This window comes from Sus scrofa, chromosome 3 (genome assembly GCF_000003025.6).
Source record: "Sus scrofa isolate TJ Tabasco breed Duroc chromosome 3, Sscrofa11.1, whole genome shotgun sequence".
Taxonomy (NCBI): Eukaryota; Metazoa; Chordata; class Mammalia; order Artiodactyla; family Suidae; genus Sus; species Sus scrofa.
The window spans coordinates 14,783,760-14,797,913 of record NC_010445.4 but is presented as its reverse complement, the minus strand read 5'-3'; the positions used below and the strand labels follow the sequence as shown (position 1 = coordinate 14,797,913).

The 14,154-nt window shown below is 52.3% G+C and overlaps 1 protein-coding gene across 1 annotated transcript in view; it reads right to left on the bottom strand.

The window, feature by feature from the left end:
* Nucleotides 3,549–14,154, bottom strand: part of AUTS2 (AUTS2, activator of transcription and developmental regulator) — a 1,228,927-nt gene continuing 1,218,321 nt past the window's right edge. The window contains 5 exon segments of the mRNA NM_001246269.1: nt 3,549–4,835; nt 7,155–7,377; nt 8,491–8,574; nt 9,709–9,786; nt 12,847–12,988. Of these exon segments, the coding sequence (NP_001233198.1) occupies nt 3,575–4,835; nt 7,155–7,377; nt 8,491–8,574; nt 9,709–9,786; nt 12,847–12,988 (1,788 nt within the window). The 3' untranslated portion in view covers nt 3,549–3,574.

Sequence of the window (14,154 nt, the reverse complement as noted above, 5' to 3'; positions counted from 1 at the left end):
AAGTGAACTTTCCATGTCTAAGAAATTGCCTGGAACCTTGTAGGGCAAAAGGGAAAAACAAAGCAAAAAAAACCCCCAAGATGGCAAAGCTTTAAAAATAATACGGGACAAAGCCCACGTCACTGTTGTCCTCCTCTTTCCTTCAAGTGATGGAGTGGTACCCAGGCCGAGTTTGCGAGTTGGCGCTTCAGGATGGCTACACACAACCCCCGTGGGCACCTCCCACAGCTGCAGGGCTAATGGCAGGGCCTTTTTTATGCTACGTTCGCATATAACCTCAACAATCACATCTTGTTTCCCCTCATCCACCTTGATTGAGGCAGAAAAAGGATCAACAGCCACCGCCGTTGTGAATATCCATCCGAAATGGTAATTATTGCATCATTATATTCGCTCTTTTACTTGTCATGTACCATTAGAAGGTAACAAGATCATTGTCAGTCAAAGATTGTGGAGATAATTAGAGCATCTATAGGTTAGCAGGAAATCAAATTGGTGCTGGTACCCATCAATGCTGGGAGCAGAGCGTAATTAGAGGGAAAATATGCAAAGGTTGAGAGGAATAAAGCCCCGGGGATTAAACACTGTGACTGATTGGAGAGTTACATCCCCGGCTCACGTTGCAGATGGCAGCCTGGAACTAGGTGTGTGAGAAAGCTGGCTGGCCGGCTGGCCGCCAGAAGCAGCCCATCAAGGCGCTGCTGATGGTGAGTGTTTGCAAGGTCCTAAGAATTGCCTGATTTGGAAAATCACAGCGTTTAGCATGTTTCCCAACCTACTAGCTTTCCTCCAAATCATTTTCTCCAGTCTGGGAGCCAGGTATGAGCATAAAAACAGGGCTGACTGAAGTGGGCTACTGTTCCAAGCCTGGCATCAGCTTCCAAAGCCTTCGAGCCAGGAGCACCCCGTGTCCTGACACCCCCAAGGAGCTGCCTGTGTCCTCGGCACAGACACACGAGCCCCCGCTTCCATTTCTAACTCTCCAGCGGCAACCACCCAGATCCTGCTAAGCTAGGCTGCGTCTGTGTCTCCCCATCAAGACACAAACGCCCATCCAAAAGGCAGTGTCATGTTGACACCAGAAAACTGGACAATTTCTGTATCTCGACAAAACCGACTTTAGAGGACAAGGGAGAGGTCGGCAAGCTGATGAGGGTTACACCACATACCTCGAGGAGAGGCAGGAACGAAAGACCTGGAAGGCCAGAAGGAACATACAATGGGCAGAGTCTACAGTGCGCAAAGCGAAGAACAGGCCAGCGAAGGCCATCGGCTGAGGCCCTCGATCCGAGCTGTCATCAACACAGGGGAAGCCCGTGCCGAGTTTTGCAGGAGGCCCGAGACCCACAGGGCACTGGCCAGCTTGGCCTGCACGTAACACCACCTGCAGAATCCAGAAGTCCCTTCCCACAGCTTACAGGGCTTTGCTTAGAACATACAAAAGGAAAGAAAGAAGCAAACGAAAAACCCCCCACACCTGATGGTGCAGAGCTCAAATGCGGACAGAAACTAGTGAGTGGGTACGGAGGGTGGCCGGGGTTCAAGGTGTCGCTCTTCCAGAGCCCGGCCTGTCCTTCAAGCGTGGCTTCTTCCCTAAGTTAAGGATGGCCATCCCACACAAACAAGCAGCTGGAAGCTTGGTTCACATTTTTTAATAACATGGCACAGTTTACATAACACAAGAAGGCTCCGCCGATGAGAACATGCTGAAGACTCAGTCGCTTTCACGTTTCTTTTCACATAGGATCTAGAAAGGACTTTATTACATACAGGAGAAACAGCAAAAAGGTCTGTATAGAACAATCTCTTTACAATACTGAAAGCTACCACTACGGTTCCAGTGTACATATTCCTTGGATTTTTTTTCGTTTTCTTTTTAGTTGTTGTCTTAAAAAAACAAAACAAAAACAAACAAACAAAAGAAAAAAACACTGCACAACATCTGGAATTCACAAAATCTGAAGCTCACAACTAAACCTTCGTTGACTACTAAAATAGATCTCTCTGCTTATTAGAAACGATGGTCTGTAGTTAACTTTTTTTTGTTTTTTTTTTTGCAAAAACAGGATAACAACGTCAGATAGCACTTTAATATACTAGAAGACCAAATGGAACTAATTTTATTTCATACATATATTTTACAGTCCAGTAGACAAGATATATTGTATTTCTCTGCTAGTAAAGTCATATTCTCTCCAAATATGTAGACAAGAGGCTGAATGTATTATAAAAGTATCATGAAGAGACATTTAAGGTTGATGCAAACTCAAAAAACACACGCGCACACAAGACTGTCTCTGCCACCTTTCACCCTCTGGAACCCTCCTGGCCCCAACCAGGTTGACCTGTTTTTGGCTCCTCCCAGACTCGATTACCTACGGGGATACGATGAGTCACACTAGGAAACGTGCCCCTAACTTCATCAGTTATCGAATACGGTGAAAACACATCCATCATCTGAGAAAACGCGAAGCTTTCTTTCAGGATCTGTTTGGGTGTCACGGAAGCTTGTTACAAAACGAGGAGGTGTGTACAGCGAGGGGAGACACTGAAAAAACACATGGTTGCCACATGAGGTGTGTGTGAAATCACGTGACGGATGGTGAGGAGATGCTGGCGACCTGTTTGTGTCCCCTGATTTTGGCATCTGACAACTCCCGTCCTCCCTGACACTGGCTGCTCACGTCCTCCGTTACCGTTTCGGAGCTGCACTCTCTCTCCTCCCCCAAGGCCCACAAGCAGCAACTTCAGGTGCAAAGTTTCAGCCTGGGGTCCGATTTGCAAAATCGGGTGTTTCTCCATTTGAAAACAAAACAAGCAAGGAAAACAGAGTCATATCACGTAAGTGCTTGTTCAGGGAAAATATGACCTTAAGTATGTTGTAAATGGACTTGAAAAGGCTCCTTTGAGTTAGGCGGGCTTTTGTGAAAAGCCCTAACATTCATTGCATAGTTGAAGGGTTTAGCTGTCTAGAACAATACACGGGAACACAGCCGTCGCCGACTGTGCTCACTGATATTAAGTCTGCAAATAGCACATTTTAAGAAGTATTAATGTATTATGTTACTTAATCTTTATCTATTTACATCTGTACAAAGTAAAGCTTTCGTCTTACCCTTTTGCATATATGAACCATTAGCTCATGAAGCAATCTTTTTTTTTTTCTTTTTTTTTTTCTAAACATAACTATGTACAGGGCCTTCCCTTCTCATCGGAAAGAGCTTTGCACGGTGGACTGTGTGGACTGCTGTCTGTTTTTCCCCCCCCGTTATCACCACATTGGTGTGTGTTGTCCTCTCTGCTGTTTTGGTTCAAGTCAAAAAGTTTTATACCAGAAACCAAAAAAGTGGGGAGACATGAGAACATAGGACTCGGCTAAAAGATCGGAAAAATTTCAACATAGAATATACAAAACATTTCAAAATCTGCACTGAGTCTATACAATTTTTACAAGGGGACGGGCTGGGGGCTCCCCCCAGAGTCTGAGTTGGAGACGCGGGGCTGCTCTTGCGCTTTCGAGAGTCCGGCGCTGGGTGGCCGCGGGGGTCCTTCATCTCCGTGTCCTGCTTGCTCCTTACCGGGCTTCGATGTCCTTCAGCGTGTGGGAGGGAGGCCGCTCCCTGATCTCTGCCGACAGAGGCGTAGTCCTTCTGGGGGACACGGGGCGGCCCCCCAGCGTGGAGATGAGCGGGGGAGGCGCGCTCAGCGCCGCCGTGGGGGGCGTCTTGTTGAGCAGTCCGTTCTGGTGGCCCGCCGTGGGGCTGATCCGGGGGTAGTGCATGCTGGGCAGCCCCGGCGTGATGAGGCCGGGGTGGGGCAGGTGTCCGTCCAGGGAGGCGGGGTGCACGGGGTGGAGCCGCGGGTGCTCGTAGTCCTCCCGGAGCATGTGCAGGCGCTCGCGCTCCTCCAGGTGGGCCCCGCGCTCGTGCTCCCGCCGCGGGTCCACGGACAGAGGGTGGTGGTGGTGGTGGTGGTGGTGGTTGTAGTCGTGGGGCTCCCGGTCCCTGAAGGAGCGGTCGGCCTCGTAGAGCCGGGGGGTCGAGAGACGGTGCAGAGGGTCGTTCCTCAGCAGGAAGTCCCTGCCCAGCGGGTCTCTCCGGTGAATGTCAAGTTCCCGGTAGGGATCCCTCAAGGGGTCCCGGATGGGGTCCCAGTGGAAAGAAGGGTACGGGAAGCGCTCTCCGCCCGGGATGGGGCTGATGCCCATGAAGGGCGTCATCATGCGAGTCCTGTCCAGGCTGCTGATGCTGTTCATGGGGTGGATGCCCGTGACGCCCACGGTCATGGGCATGGAGGCCAAGGGCCCCGGGTGCACGCTGGCCGAGGAGCTGGGCGGCGGCGGCGGCGGCTCCGAGGACCGGTGGGTCTGCGGGGCCTCGGGGGGCAGGTCGTGGTCTTCCTTGCGCTCCTCCTTCACCTTGACCTCGGCGCTCTTCTTGGGGTTCTCGTAGGCCGGCTCGCCCTTGCGCGCCTCGGCCTCGCGGCTGGCGGCGCTGCCCGGCCGGGCGCTGTCGGCGACGGGCGCCCGAGCGTAGGGCGACGGCACCCGGGCCAGCTGCTTGGCCTCCTCGCCCGCCGAGCGGCCCTCGTGGCCGTGGCCGTGGCCGTCCTTCTCGGGCAGGGGGCCCTCCTTCGCCTTGTGCTCGTCGGCGCCCAGGTCCTTGCGGGATTCCGAGTGGTCGCGCTCCCTGTCTTTGGATTTGTCTTTCTCTCGAGCCTCGGTGTTCAGATGGCCCCTGATCTGTTCGGTGGAGCTGCGGCTGTGCCCCAGGGTGCTCACCGGGAGGACAGGTGCTGGTGAAGGGTGGCTGGGGTGTCTCTTCTCGACGCTTTCCCTGGGGGGGAGACGGGGACACAAGGAAGCAAGTGAGAGGGCTGCCGGCCTGGCCAGGGGCTGCCGATGAGATGGCGTGAAGAGGTGGGGCTGGGCCCTGGCTCCCTCGGTCACCAGGCAGCCGGGCATGCCCTTCGCGGCCGACCAGCCACCCTGACCTGACTCACCTAGATCTCCCAGGACGCTTTGCTCTACGGGGTGAAGGGCTAGGGATGAGGGGGTGGGAGAGCCCCAGCGGAGTAACGCGCTCTCTGCACCTAAGAGGCGCTGTGCCTGAATCAAGACCAAGGAGCAAGAGCTTGCAGAAACCTGAAACCACCTACGTGGTCAAGACATCAGCAATGGGGCAACACAGCCCGTCTGTCTAGGTTCACAGGATCATTTAGTGCCAAGAATAAAGTTTTGAGAGCCCCAAACCTCCTGCTAACATTGCAGAGCCGGCGGGAGGAGGTGTCATAAGGATATTATGGGAGCATTTCTCTCCTGACTTTGGGACAAAGGGCTGGTTTTGGAGTAAAGGTGGCAGGTATAGGGCAGCCTCCAAGATGCAGCACCGAGGGGGGCTGAGGGGAAAGCAGAGTTTCAAGACGTTGGGGTGGAGAAAAGCACCTCTGCATGAGGAAAGATAAGAAAACCAGAATCTGCTGAAAGGATACAGGAAAGCCAGCAGGCAAGGTGGGTCCAGAGACACAAAGCCTCATGGGGCAAAGACAACAAGTTTCATCTGTGAAGGGAAACAGAAGAAGCATTTGAGAAGCCGGTCTTTGGTGGGGACTTAAGAGTACGGAGCCCAAAATGCAAAGGAACAGAGGACAATAAGGGAAAAGAAGAGGTGAGACCAGGAACCAGGCGGGTCTTAGGGACCACCCAAGAGGCTCAGCCGAGGTGAGGAGGGAAGCAGGGCTCGGTGGCTCAGAAGGTGGGGGGACCTAGGGAGAGAATTAAGGAGGTTTTCCCTACCGGTTTTATTTCTAGCCAACTTGCCAAGACGAAGAAGAGTATCTTTAAAAGGTAAGAATAAAGAAGAGTGTCTTCTATAAAGTTTCCTGAGGTGCATCCAAAAGGCCACTTTGACTCCATCAAGAAAAATGGGGACAGGTGCGATGCCATATCCTGTCTTCTCTTCACTGATGGGCGGTCCTCTAAGAGCTCCTGGACAAGGGGACCCGCCCAACTCTGGACACACCTCACCCTGGTACTCTGCGGCTCAGAGCTGCGTGTCATAAATGGTCCTCCCACAGCTAAGAGATGTTTTACACACATACTGTCCTAAAGGAAAAATATGTCTTTTTCTTTTCTAAGAAAGACGTCAGCACAATGGCCTATGATGGGTATTTATTCATCTGCTGCATTTACAGCCTGCAAAGTTGATTTCTTTTAAATCACTGAGACACACTTACATAGACACAAATACACACACAACACATGCAGTAAACAAACACTAAAGATGTGGGTCATAGTGAGACTTGAGTATCAAGAGGAAAGTGTTATTAGGTATTTCCTGCCAAACAGAGCTTGTGTATTCCTTGCTAGTTTATTCAAAATGAAAATTGCCTAAAGAAAGGGGGAAAATGGGGGGATACACTTTGTCAGGAATGCTTATGACATTGTTCAGAAAAACCTAAGACGTTTTCCTCTTGAAGGCTACTTTTTTTAGTCATGGGGTTACCACATACAGAGATTAAAAAATGGTCAGTAAACTTAACTATCCACTGGCAAAACGGAACCCAACCCCAAACTGCTTGGTGACAGACGCTTCTCTAAATCTGGGTTAGCAAAATTTTTATCAGTCCTCTGTGAGCCCAGGATTGGAGTTTGAACAAAATTTGAGAAAAATATGACGAGACAATGCAAACATGGCTTTCTAAAAGAAAACAAAAAGAAAAGAGAAAGAGAGCGGAAAAACCTATGGATGAGTCAATGGACTGCACAAACTTGAAAGCAAAGATGGTGTTGATTCATGCTGTGTGTGTCTGGTCCGGGCTCCAACTCCCTGCCTGCTCGGGAGAGAGGTCTATGCTGGGAGACACTACCACTCACGGGGACACGGGGGGTTCTGAGTGTGGAGCTGCTTCTGAGTCAGGATCCGCTTGCTCTGGATTGCACAGCGAGCTGCGGGCCGGCCTGTGGTCACGAGGCACTGCGGGGCAGGGCGGGCGCTGGGGAGGCGGGCGGGGGCGGGGCCTGGGGCGTGGCCCCGGCTGCGGGGGGCGGGGCGAGGCTACCAAGGAAGCCGGAGGCTGGCGGGGAGGGTGGGTGGCCGGTCCTCGGCGCGGGGCGGGCTCCCCCATTGGGACTCGAGAGCGGATTCTTTGCGTACCTTTCTTTGTCATCTTTACTAACAGATGAGTCTCGTTTATCTACATCTCTATCTCTGTCAAGAGCTGCAGCGGGCGCGCTACGCTCCAGCTCCCCTGGCTTCAGCCAGGGCGGAGGGGTCGGGAACGACGGTGGCGTTCGGTGCAGCCGGTTCCAGGGCTCGTGAGGATTGCTAAAGTTCTGCACACTGGGGCCATCCTTGTGGCCGAACATTGAGTTGGGTGCTGAAATGGTGAAGTGGAGAACAAAAAGGTTTAAGAGAAATTATATAATCTGCTGTAATGAAGGTACTTACCAAAAAACTTTTAACAGCACTCAGAGTTAAAATGAATACATATTATTGGGAGCTGGAAAAGGAAAGGAGATTAACAAATTCATTAGAGGAACTCGTCCTACACTGGAAAGGTAAGCTCACAGCTTTTCTTTCTTTTTTCTTTGTTAACCAAAGGCAAAGGGGCCAGAGGGAGGGGAGATGAAAAAGGAAAGGGACCCAACAGGTGTCAAAATTCCTAAGCACACCTATCTGGGGCATGCAGAAGGCCCAAGCATGCAGGAGGGTATGTCTGGATGCCGTGACTTAGGTTAACGACGCTCAGTTCAGAGTAGCATTTGTGGTTGTCCCCTGCCCATGATGCCTGCTGCCCTGGCCACAACCTTAGCAACCAACGTGTCAGCAGAGGCCAGACAGTGCCCTGATCTCACAGACACATGGGGGCTCCACGCTCAATGGGACTGTGCTGGTGGCTTCCAGCTACATTTTAAGTCTTACAGGAGTAGCTGGAGGGCATGGCATAGGGATGGCCCCAAGGACAACAAGCTGAGGCTCAGTAACTAAAGGATGTTGAGAATAGGACCCGGAGTCGAGACTCCTCCTACTTTAGACAGACGATCGTAGTGGCAGAAAACTACACGGTTTTGCTGAATTACGCAGCACAAAGTGTTGCCAACTCCTGATGGTCCTGAGCCTGGTATTTTCTTATTTTTCAGGGCGAAATGCAGGTGACATTTTAACTGTTGTCTTCCGGTCATGGGAGCTGCGGCTAAAGTCTGGGATAGCAGAGCTGGAATGGGGATGAAGCTGTGAGCTTCAGCAAACCCTTAGGAGTGCCATCGACTGCACTGCCTTCCCTGACCCGGGAGTACAGACTCACAGTGGGCTAGCCTGCAAATGTTGGTTTAGACCCAGCTCCACGGGTGAGGCCTGCTTTTGCAACGATATAACTTAAATTCTTTTCCCAAGAGCATGGCTTCCTTTTATCTAGAAAGGTCGCGAGCCACAGACAGATCAGAGGAGACAAACGGTTAAAGGCAGATGTTGACAAGGTAGAGGTACTCACTAACGGAAGGATTGCCAAGTCCCCCGAAGGCATTGCCACCGACTGCTGCCAGGCCCGTGAACGTGGACGGCCGGTTAAAAGGCTCTGCAAACAAGATGGGGGAGGAGGAGGCAGCTGCAGGGCTCTGTCCAGCGAGGAAGGTAAGAGCTTCCTGGGAGCTGGGGGAGTGATGGGGGAATCTGCTGCCCGGCCCGACTTCTCCTACCCGATTAGGCAAAGGGTTTGCAGCACACTTGGATTGGGGCATTGGGTTAGCAAAATATCAATGAGAGCGTTTCCAGAACTCTGCGTTTCGGCCCATTTCTCTTTTGCCAGGTGGGGAACACTGCTCAAGCCACAGTGTGCTCAGAGGCCCTCCCGGCTCCCCTCTTCTTAGAACGTGCCCTGCAGGCTCTCACCAAACAGCAGTGAAGAGGCCAGCTTCTAAGAGATCTCTCTCTCTCGTTTTTTAAAGGGCTACACCTGCGGCATATGGAGGTTCCCAGGCTAGGGGTCGAATCAGAGCTGCAGCTGTGGCCTACACCACAGCCACAGCAATGCAGGATCCGAGCCGCGTCTGTGACCTGTAGCCACAGCTCTCGGCAATGCCGGATCCTTAACCCATGGAGCGAGGCCAGGGATTGAACTCACGTCTTCATGGATACCAGCTGGGTTGTGACCGCTGAGCCACAATGGGAACTCCCTTAAACTGAGCTCTTAATAAAGTTCTGAGGGCACCTGTGTCACATGCCCTGTCGCTGGGTGTGCCTTGCCTGCACCTGCCCGTGAGTTGCAAGAAATCAAAGGCCACAAATAAGGCACCTTTATACTAAGGAAAGACATAAATGTGAAGTGATTACATAAGGACGCGATCTCTCCATAACATCATCTTGCCTCTCTTTCCACCTCCAGGGGTGCCCTCCTGTGGGCAAGGGTTTGCCGCCTTCTCTGATGGGCAGGAATAGGCTGCACTCCCAGCAACCCCACCCAGAACCACTGCTGCACACAGATCTGCTTGAAGAATGTGGCGCAGGAGGTGCTGCCCTCCCTCCGGGAGATGGCTGACAGGCTGACACGGATCCAAACTTCTACAGGGGGAGCCCCCCCCGCCCCATCTCCTGAAGTGGTGAGTGAGGTGCCTGCCACCTTGGTCCGCTTGCCAGGAAGCAGGGCAGGAACGCAGCCAGCAAAGGTTTTTGTGACCCACACGTCGGTGCCCGTGGCTGACGGGCAGCTTACCTAGGTGAGCAGCAGGGTTGAGGAAGTTGCTGTGATGAGGAGGCGGCCCAAAAGGGGTCCCCGTTGGGTGTGCAGCACCTGTTGGGTCACATACACTGAAATCAGATTTCATGGAAAGCCAGCTTCCACAACGCCACCAGCTCCTGGTCACCAGGAGCGAAAATGTTCGAGTAAGAACACGACTGATGTCCACACAGCAAAACCCGGAGAAAGAGAAACATGCTTTATCAGGAGGCAGGAAATACACCCCCTGCCCCCGCTCCCTCCTGCCCGGCTGGCCACCCCCGGGGAGATTTCTTTTTAAAAACTACCAGTGGGGCAGGGGGCTCTATCACCAGGTAGGTCTGGAGAAATGCCGGGTTAAAAACATCACCCAAGGTTCCTTCCCGAGGACTTGGAGTCGGGACTATATTCCCTCATTCTCTGAGAGGGACAACTGGCCCCGAGATCCCTTCTTCAGGTCCTGACGCTGAGAAACACTTGGTCGGGGCAGAGGGGCCGTTTTTGGGAAGCTGCGGATCTGGGCTACACAGCTTGGGCCTTTGCAGAATCTCTTTTTCTCAGAATGTGTCATGGCCCCACACTGAAGGACAGTGATGAAGCCTGGCTCTGTGAAACTCCCTCCGAGTTCCGTCAGGCTGTGGGAGACGAGGTCCTCCAACATCTCTCGATTCCCAGTGCCAGGCTTATTCACTTGCTTTTGCATGCCCATGGTCCTAGAACTGACTGTTTTTACTTTGCCCACCAGGGAACTCGGGTCTTATGCTCTTCTTTCCTTTGGTTTTCCCTTTACCCACACTTCCTCCTCTATATTTTGCTTGGAACTTGAACAATATATATTTCCTTAGGATGCCTCAAATCCTTTCCTGGAAGAGAGAGAGAGGGTGTGCACGTGTAAATTAGAGAAGGATGGTATTTTTAAAAGCTTATTAGGGCATCTAACCTGCTTGTGAACATGCAGCTGAGAGCTGAGGAGGCAATTTCTCTGGGAGGCTGGGCTCTAGGCAAGAGCTAGGCCAAGGTCATCTGAAGAAGACCTCTTGGCTTATTTCAGGCACTAGTGCTCAGGGGCAGGATGAACGGGGCTGAATTTAACAAGTATGTGTAAATTATACTTACCAGTTAAAAGTTTCACTAAATAACCATTTGGGGAAAAATTCAATATTGCTTACACTAGAAAAATTACCTCTAGAATGGAACTGTAAACAAGGCCTGACTGGATTTATTAATAACTTTTCCAAGATTCCCTTTGGCTCTGCTTTTGGCCGCACTCATGGCACATGGAAACTCCCGGGCCAGGGATAGAACCCGAGCCTTCGCAGTGACAATGCTGGGTCTTTAACCTGCTGTGCCACAAGAGAACTCCAAGAATTGCCTGTGTTTTGACAAAGTTTCTATAAACATGTATAAATTCCTTCAGGACCACAGACTAAGTGGGAGAAGATTGTCCCTCCAACACCCTATTAACTCAATTTATGTTTTGGGTTTTTATTCCCCAGCCTGTCAGGGCCCCGTGGGCCTGGGTGTGGGGGAGGCCCCATGGCCCAGGAGGACATCCATCCGAGCCACAGAAGCTCAGTGCCAGGGGGCACCTGGGGAGTTACCTGCTCAGCCCTAGACGGGTGACGTAGTCCCCGCTCAGAAGGTGCAAAAATAGTACTCCCCCCACCCCCGACCCCTAGCGAATACACCCCAGCATATTCATTAGGCATTAACAGTCTTGCCAGCTAAATAAGAATCTGGCTGCGCACACTCTGTGTAGTACAAGCTAATTAATGCTTCGATGAAGATCGGAGCTTCACTCAGCCCAGGGCCCCCAGGGGTGCCTCACAGTTCCAGGATTATTGAAGCAAAAGAAGCCATTTCATCCGCTTGGCTCCAATGGAAGCCAGGGAGAAATTTCTCTATTTCCCTCCAAAAATTGCTCTGAAGGTGTAGCCCCGTCTCAGGGCCGAGGTGCCATGGTAATGAAGCCTTCAAATATGTCCCTAGATGGAACGGACGGAGAAAAACCCGAGACCTTAGCAAATTCCATCCACCCTCAAGGGGGATTCAGGTGCTTTGGCCACAAGGTCCATTAGAAGGGGGATTTCTTGCGGTGAGGGGTCCTTCTTCCTGAATGGAAGAGCCCTCAGTCCACCCAAAATGAGTCTTGGATAAGAGCCTGGGAAGGCAGCAGGCCAGAGAGATATGAAACGTGTTCACCAAGGACCAGAAGGGGGGGGGGGGGGGCTTTGAACAGGTACGTCCGGAAGAGTGAGTTCTACATTGCATACGGGTGGGGGGGTCACAGAGCTGGTCTCGAGCATGAGCTCAGCGGTGTCGTTGATGCTGTTACTCTGTGGAGCCCTGTGCAGGCACCGTGCGCTGAAGGTGGTTTTAGAAAAGACTGAAGGGGGTAAGGAACCTTGGTCCCAGGAGGGCCGCTCCCATCTGCCTCACGCTCTGGACGGCCTCTGTACGTCCCCGGAGGCGAAGGGGATGGTTTTCTGCTGTCGTCTTCCTCGGGGCCCCGCAAACAGGCACTTGGTTAATTCTCAGAGGTTAATGAATAGATCTCTTGGGGGTTCGACACACTGTGTCCCCCCCCATTTCCTGCATCATTACAACCACGCAGGCTACAACATTCAGTTCTGTAGCAGAGGAAACCAGCAGTGAGCCGGTGCACCCTTCCTGTAAGAGAGCCCGCAACTATCTTAATTGCATTTCTTTATCCTCAGACCCCCTCCCCCCCAGTGCACACAGTGTGATGCGAACCCACGGAGCGCGTGGCCGGCAGTGGGCAGCCGCGCCTGACACTCCTGACCTTGTTTCCTTCCCGTTCGCCCTTGCAAGCTTTCTGATCTTTTGCAATGGCATTCGACATGCTTGTGAGTGATAGCGGCTTAATACAGATGCAGAGCCTGAGCCAAGGCACTGCGAGTCCCAAAAGGGAGAGATGGTCCTTCCTCCTCCTCTCACGAAGGAGGCGCATCCGCGGAGACGGTCCATCACCAAGAGGTGCCGGGATGCTGCCTTGTGGACGGCAGAGATGTTAGCATTTGGGGAGTGATGGAGCGGGGCCCGGAGCACCGACCTAACTCGCCGGGATACCTGGGAACTACGTTGCTCAGCTCTCCCGCGCCCCTGTGAACTCACCAGCGGCAGAGAACAAAGTCGAAGGCCGTGCCAGGTCGTGGGGGTGGTGGATGGCTCCAAAGAGGCTGGGACCCGGGGGACGGCTCAGGAACTCGGGCTTCAGGCCAAAGTCCAGCTTGTGTGGGTCTGACTGCATCTGTTTCTACAGCAGCCAAGGCGGGGAAGGAAAGGGTGGAACCCAAGAGAAACAGCAGGGAAGAAAGATATGAATGAGGCGCCTGAGCCCGAGAGAGTAAATTCTGTGAAGGGTGCCCTCGGGCTCCGAGCCCCAGGCAGGTTCAAGTTTGCAAGTACAGCACAGAACACAGCAACCCAGAAGCCTTCTCACCCTCAGGTGCCAAAACAGCTGGTCCACTAAAGAGGGGCCAGCAGGGCCTGCTCCTCATCCCAGACACGTCTTGGGGCAAAACTCACGTTCGGTCTTTGCAGGTGCGGGCTGTGAGGAACAACCCTATCCCCGTGGTTCAACGCACCACCATTCCCGAGCAGTTTGTGATTCACGGTGGCGAGCGTTCATTTTAGCAAGTTTTTAAATGACGGTATTTTAAAGCTTGTTTTATTAGGAATTCCGCATGCATAATCTGCCGTGTAAATTAATTGTTTAATGACTCTTCGTCCTCTAATAGATCACAGTACATTAGTAGCTGAAAGTTATGAAGAAATATCTGCATGCCTAGAAGCTAATTTTCAAACAATCTTTTGTTACATATTTTTAAAGAAACAAACAGAAACCAAGTAGGGATATTAATTTAACCAACAGGGGCTTTTACTGTGCCTGTGACCCCCAATTACCTGAGGGAAGAGATCGGGCTAGACCAGGAAAACATCCAGCACTTCTTGCTGCGAAGTCCTTGCCATCAACTACAGTCACTCTATTTCTTCCTCTTATTTATTATTATTTTTTTGTCTTTTTAGGGCCACACCTGCGGCCTATGGAGGTTCCCAGGCTGGGGGTCAAACTGGAGCTGTAGCTGCCGGCCTACACCACAGCCACAGCAATGCCAGATCCAAGCCATGTCTGCGACCTACACCCAACAGCTCATGGCACCGCCAGATCCTGAACCCACTGAGTGAGGCCAGGGATCGAACCTGCATCCTCATGGATCTGAGTCAGATACATTTCTGCTGAGCCACGACGGGAACTCCAATTTCTTCCTCTTATTTATGTATCCACTCTTGAGCTTATGTGATGGCCTCACCTTTCTCTAAGGCTGCAGAAACTGGCTTCCTAAGCCGGCCTCACTCTGGAGGCCTGTGCTTCCCTCCCAGAGGACTCTTTCCACGTTGCCTGCCCTCCTGATTCTCAGC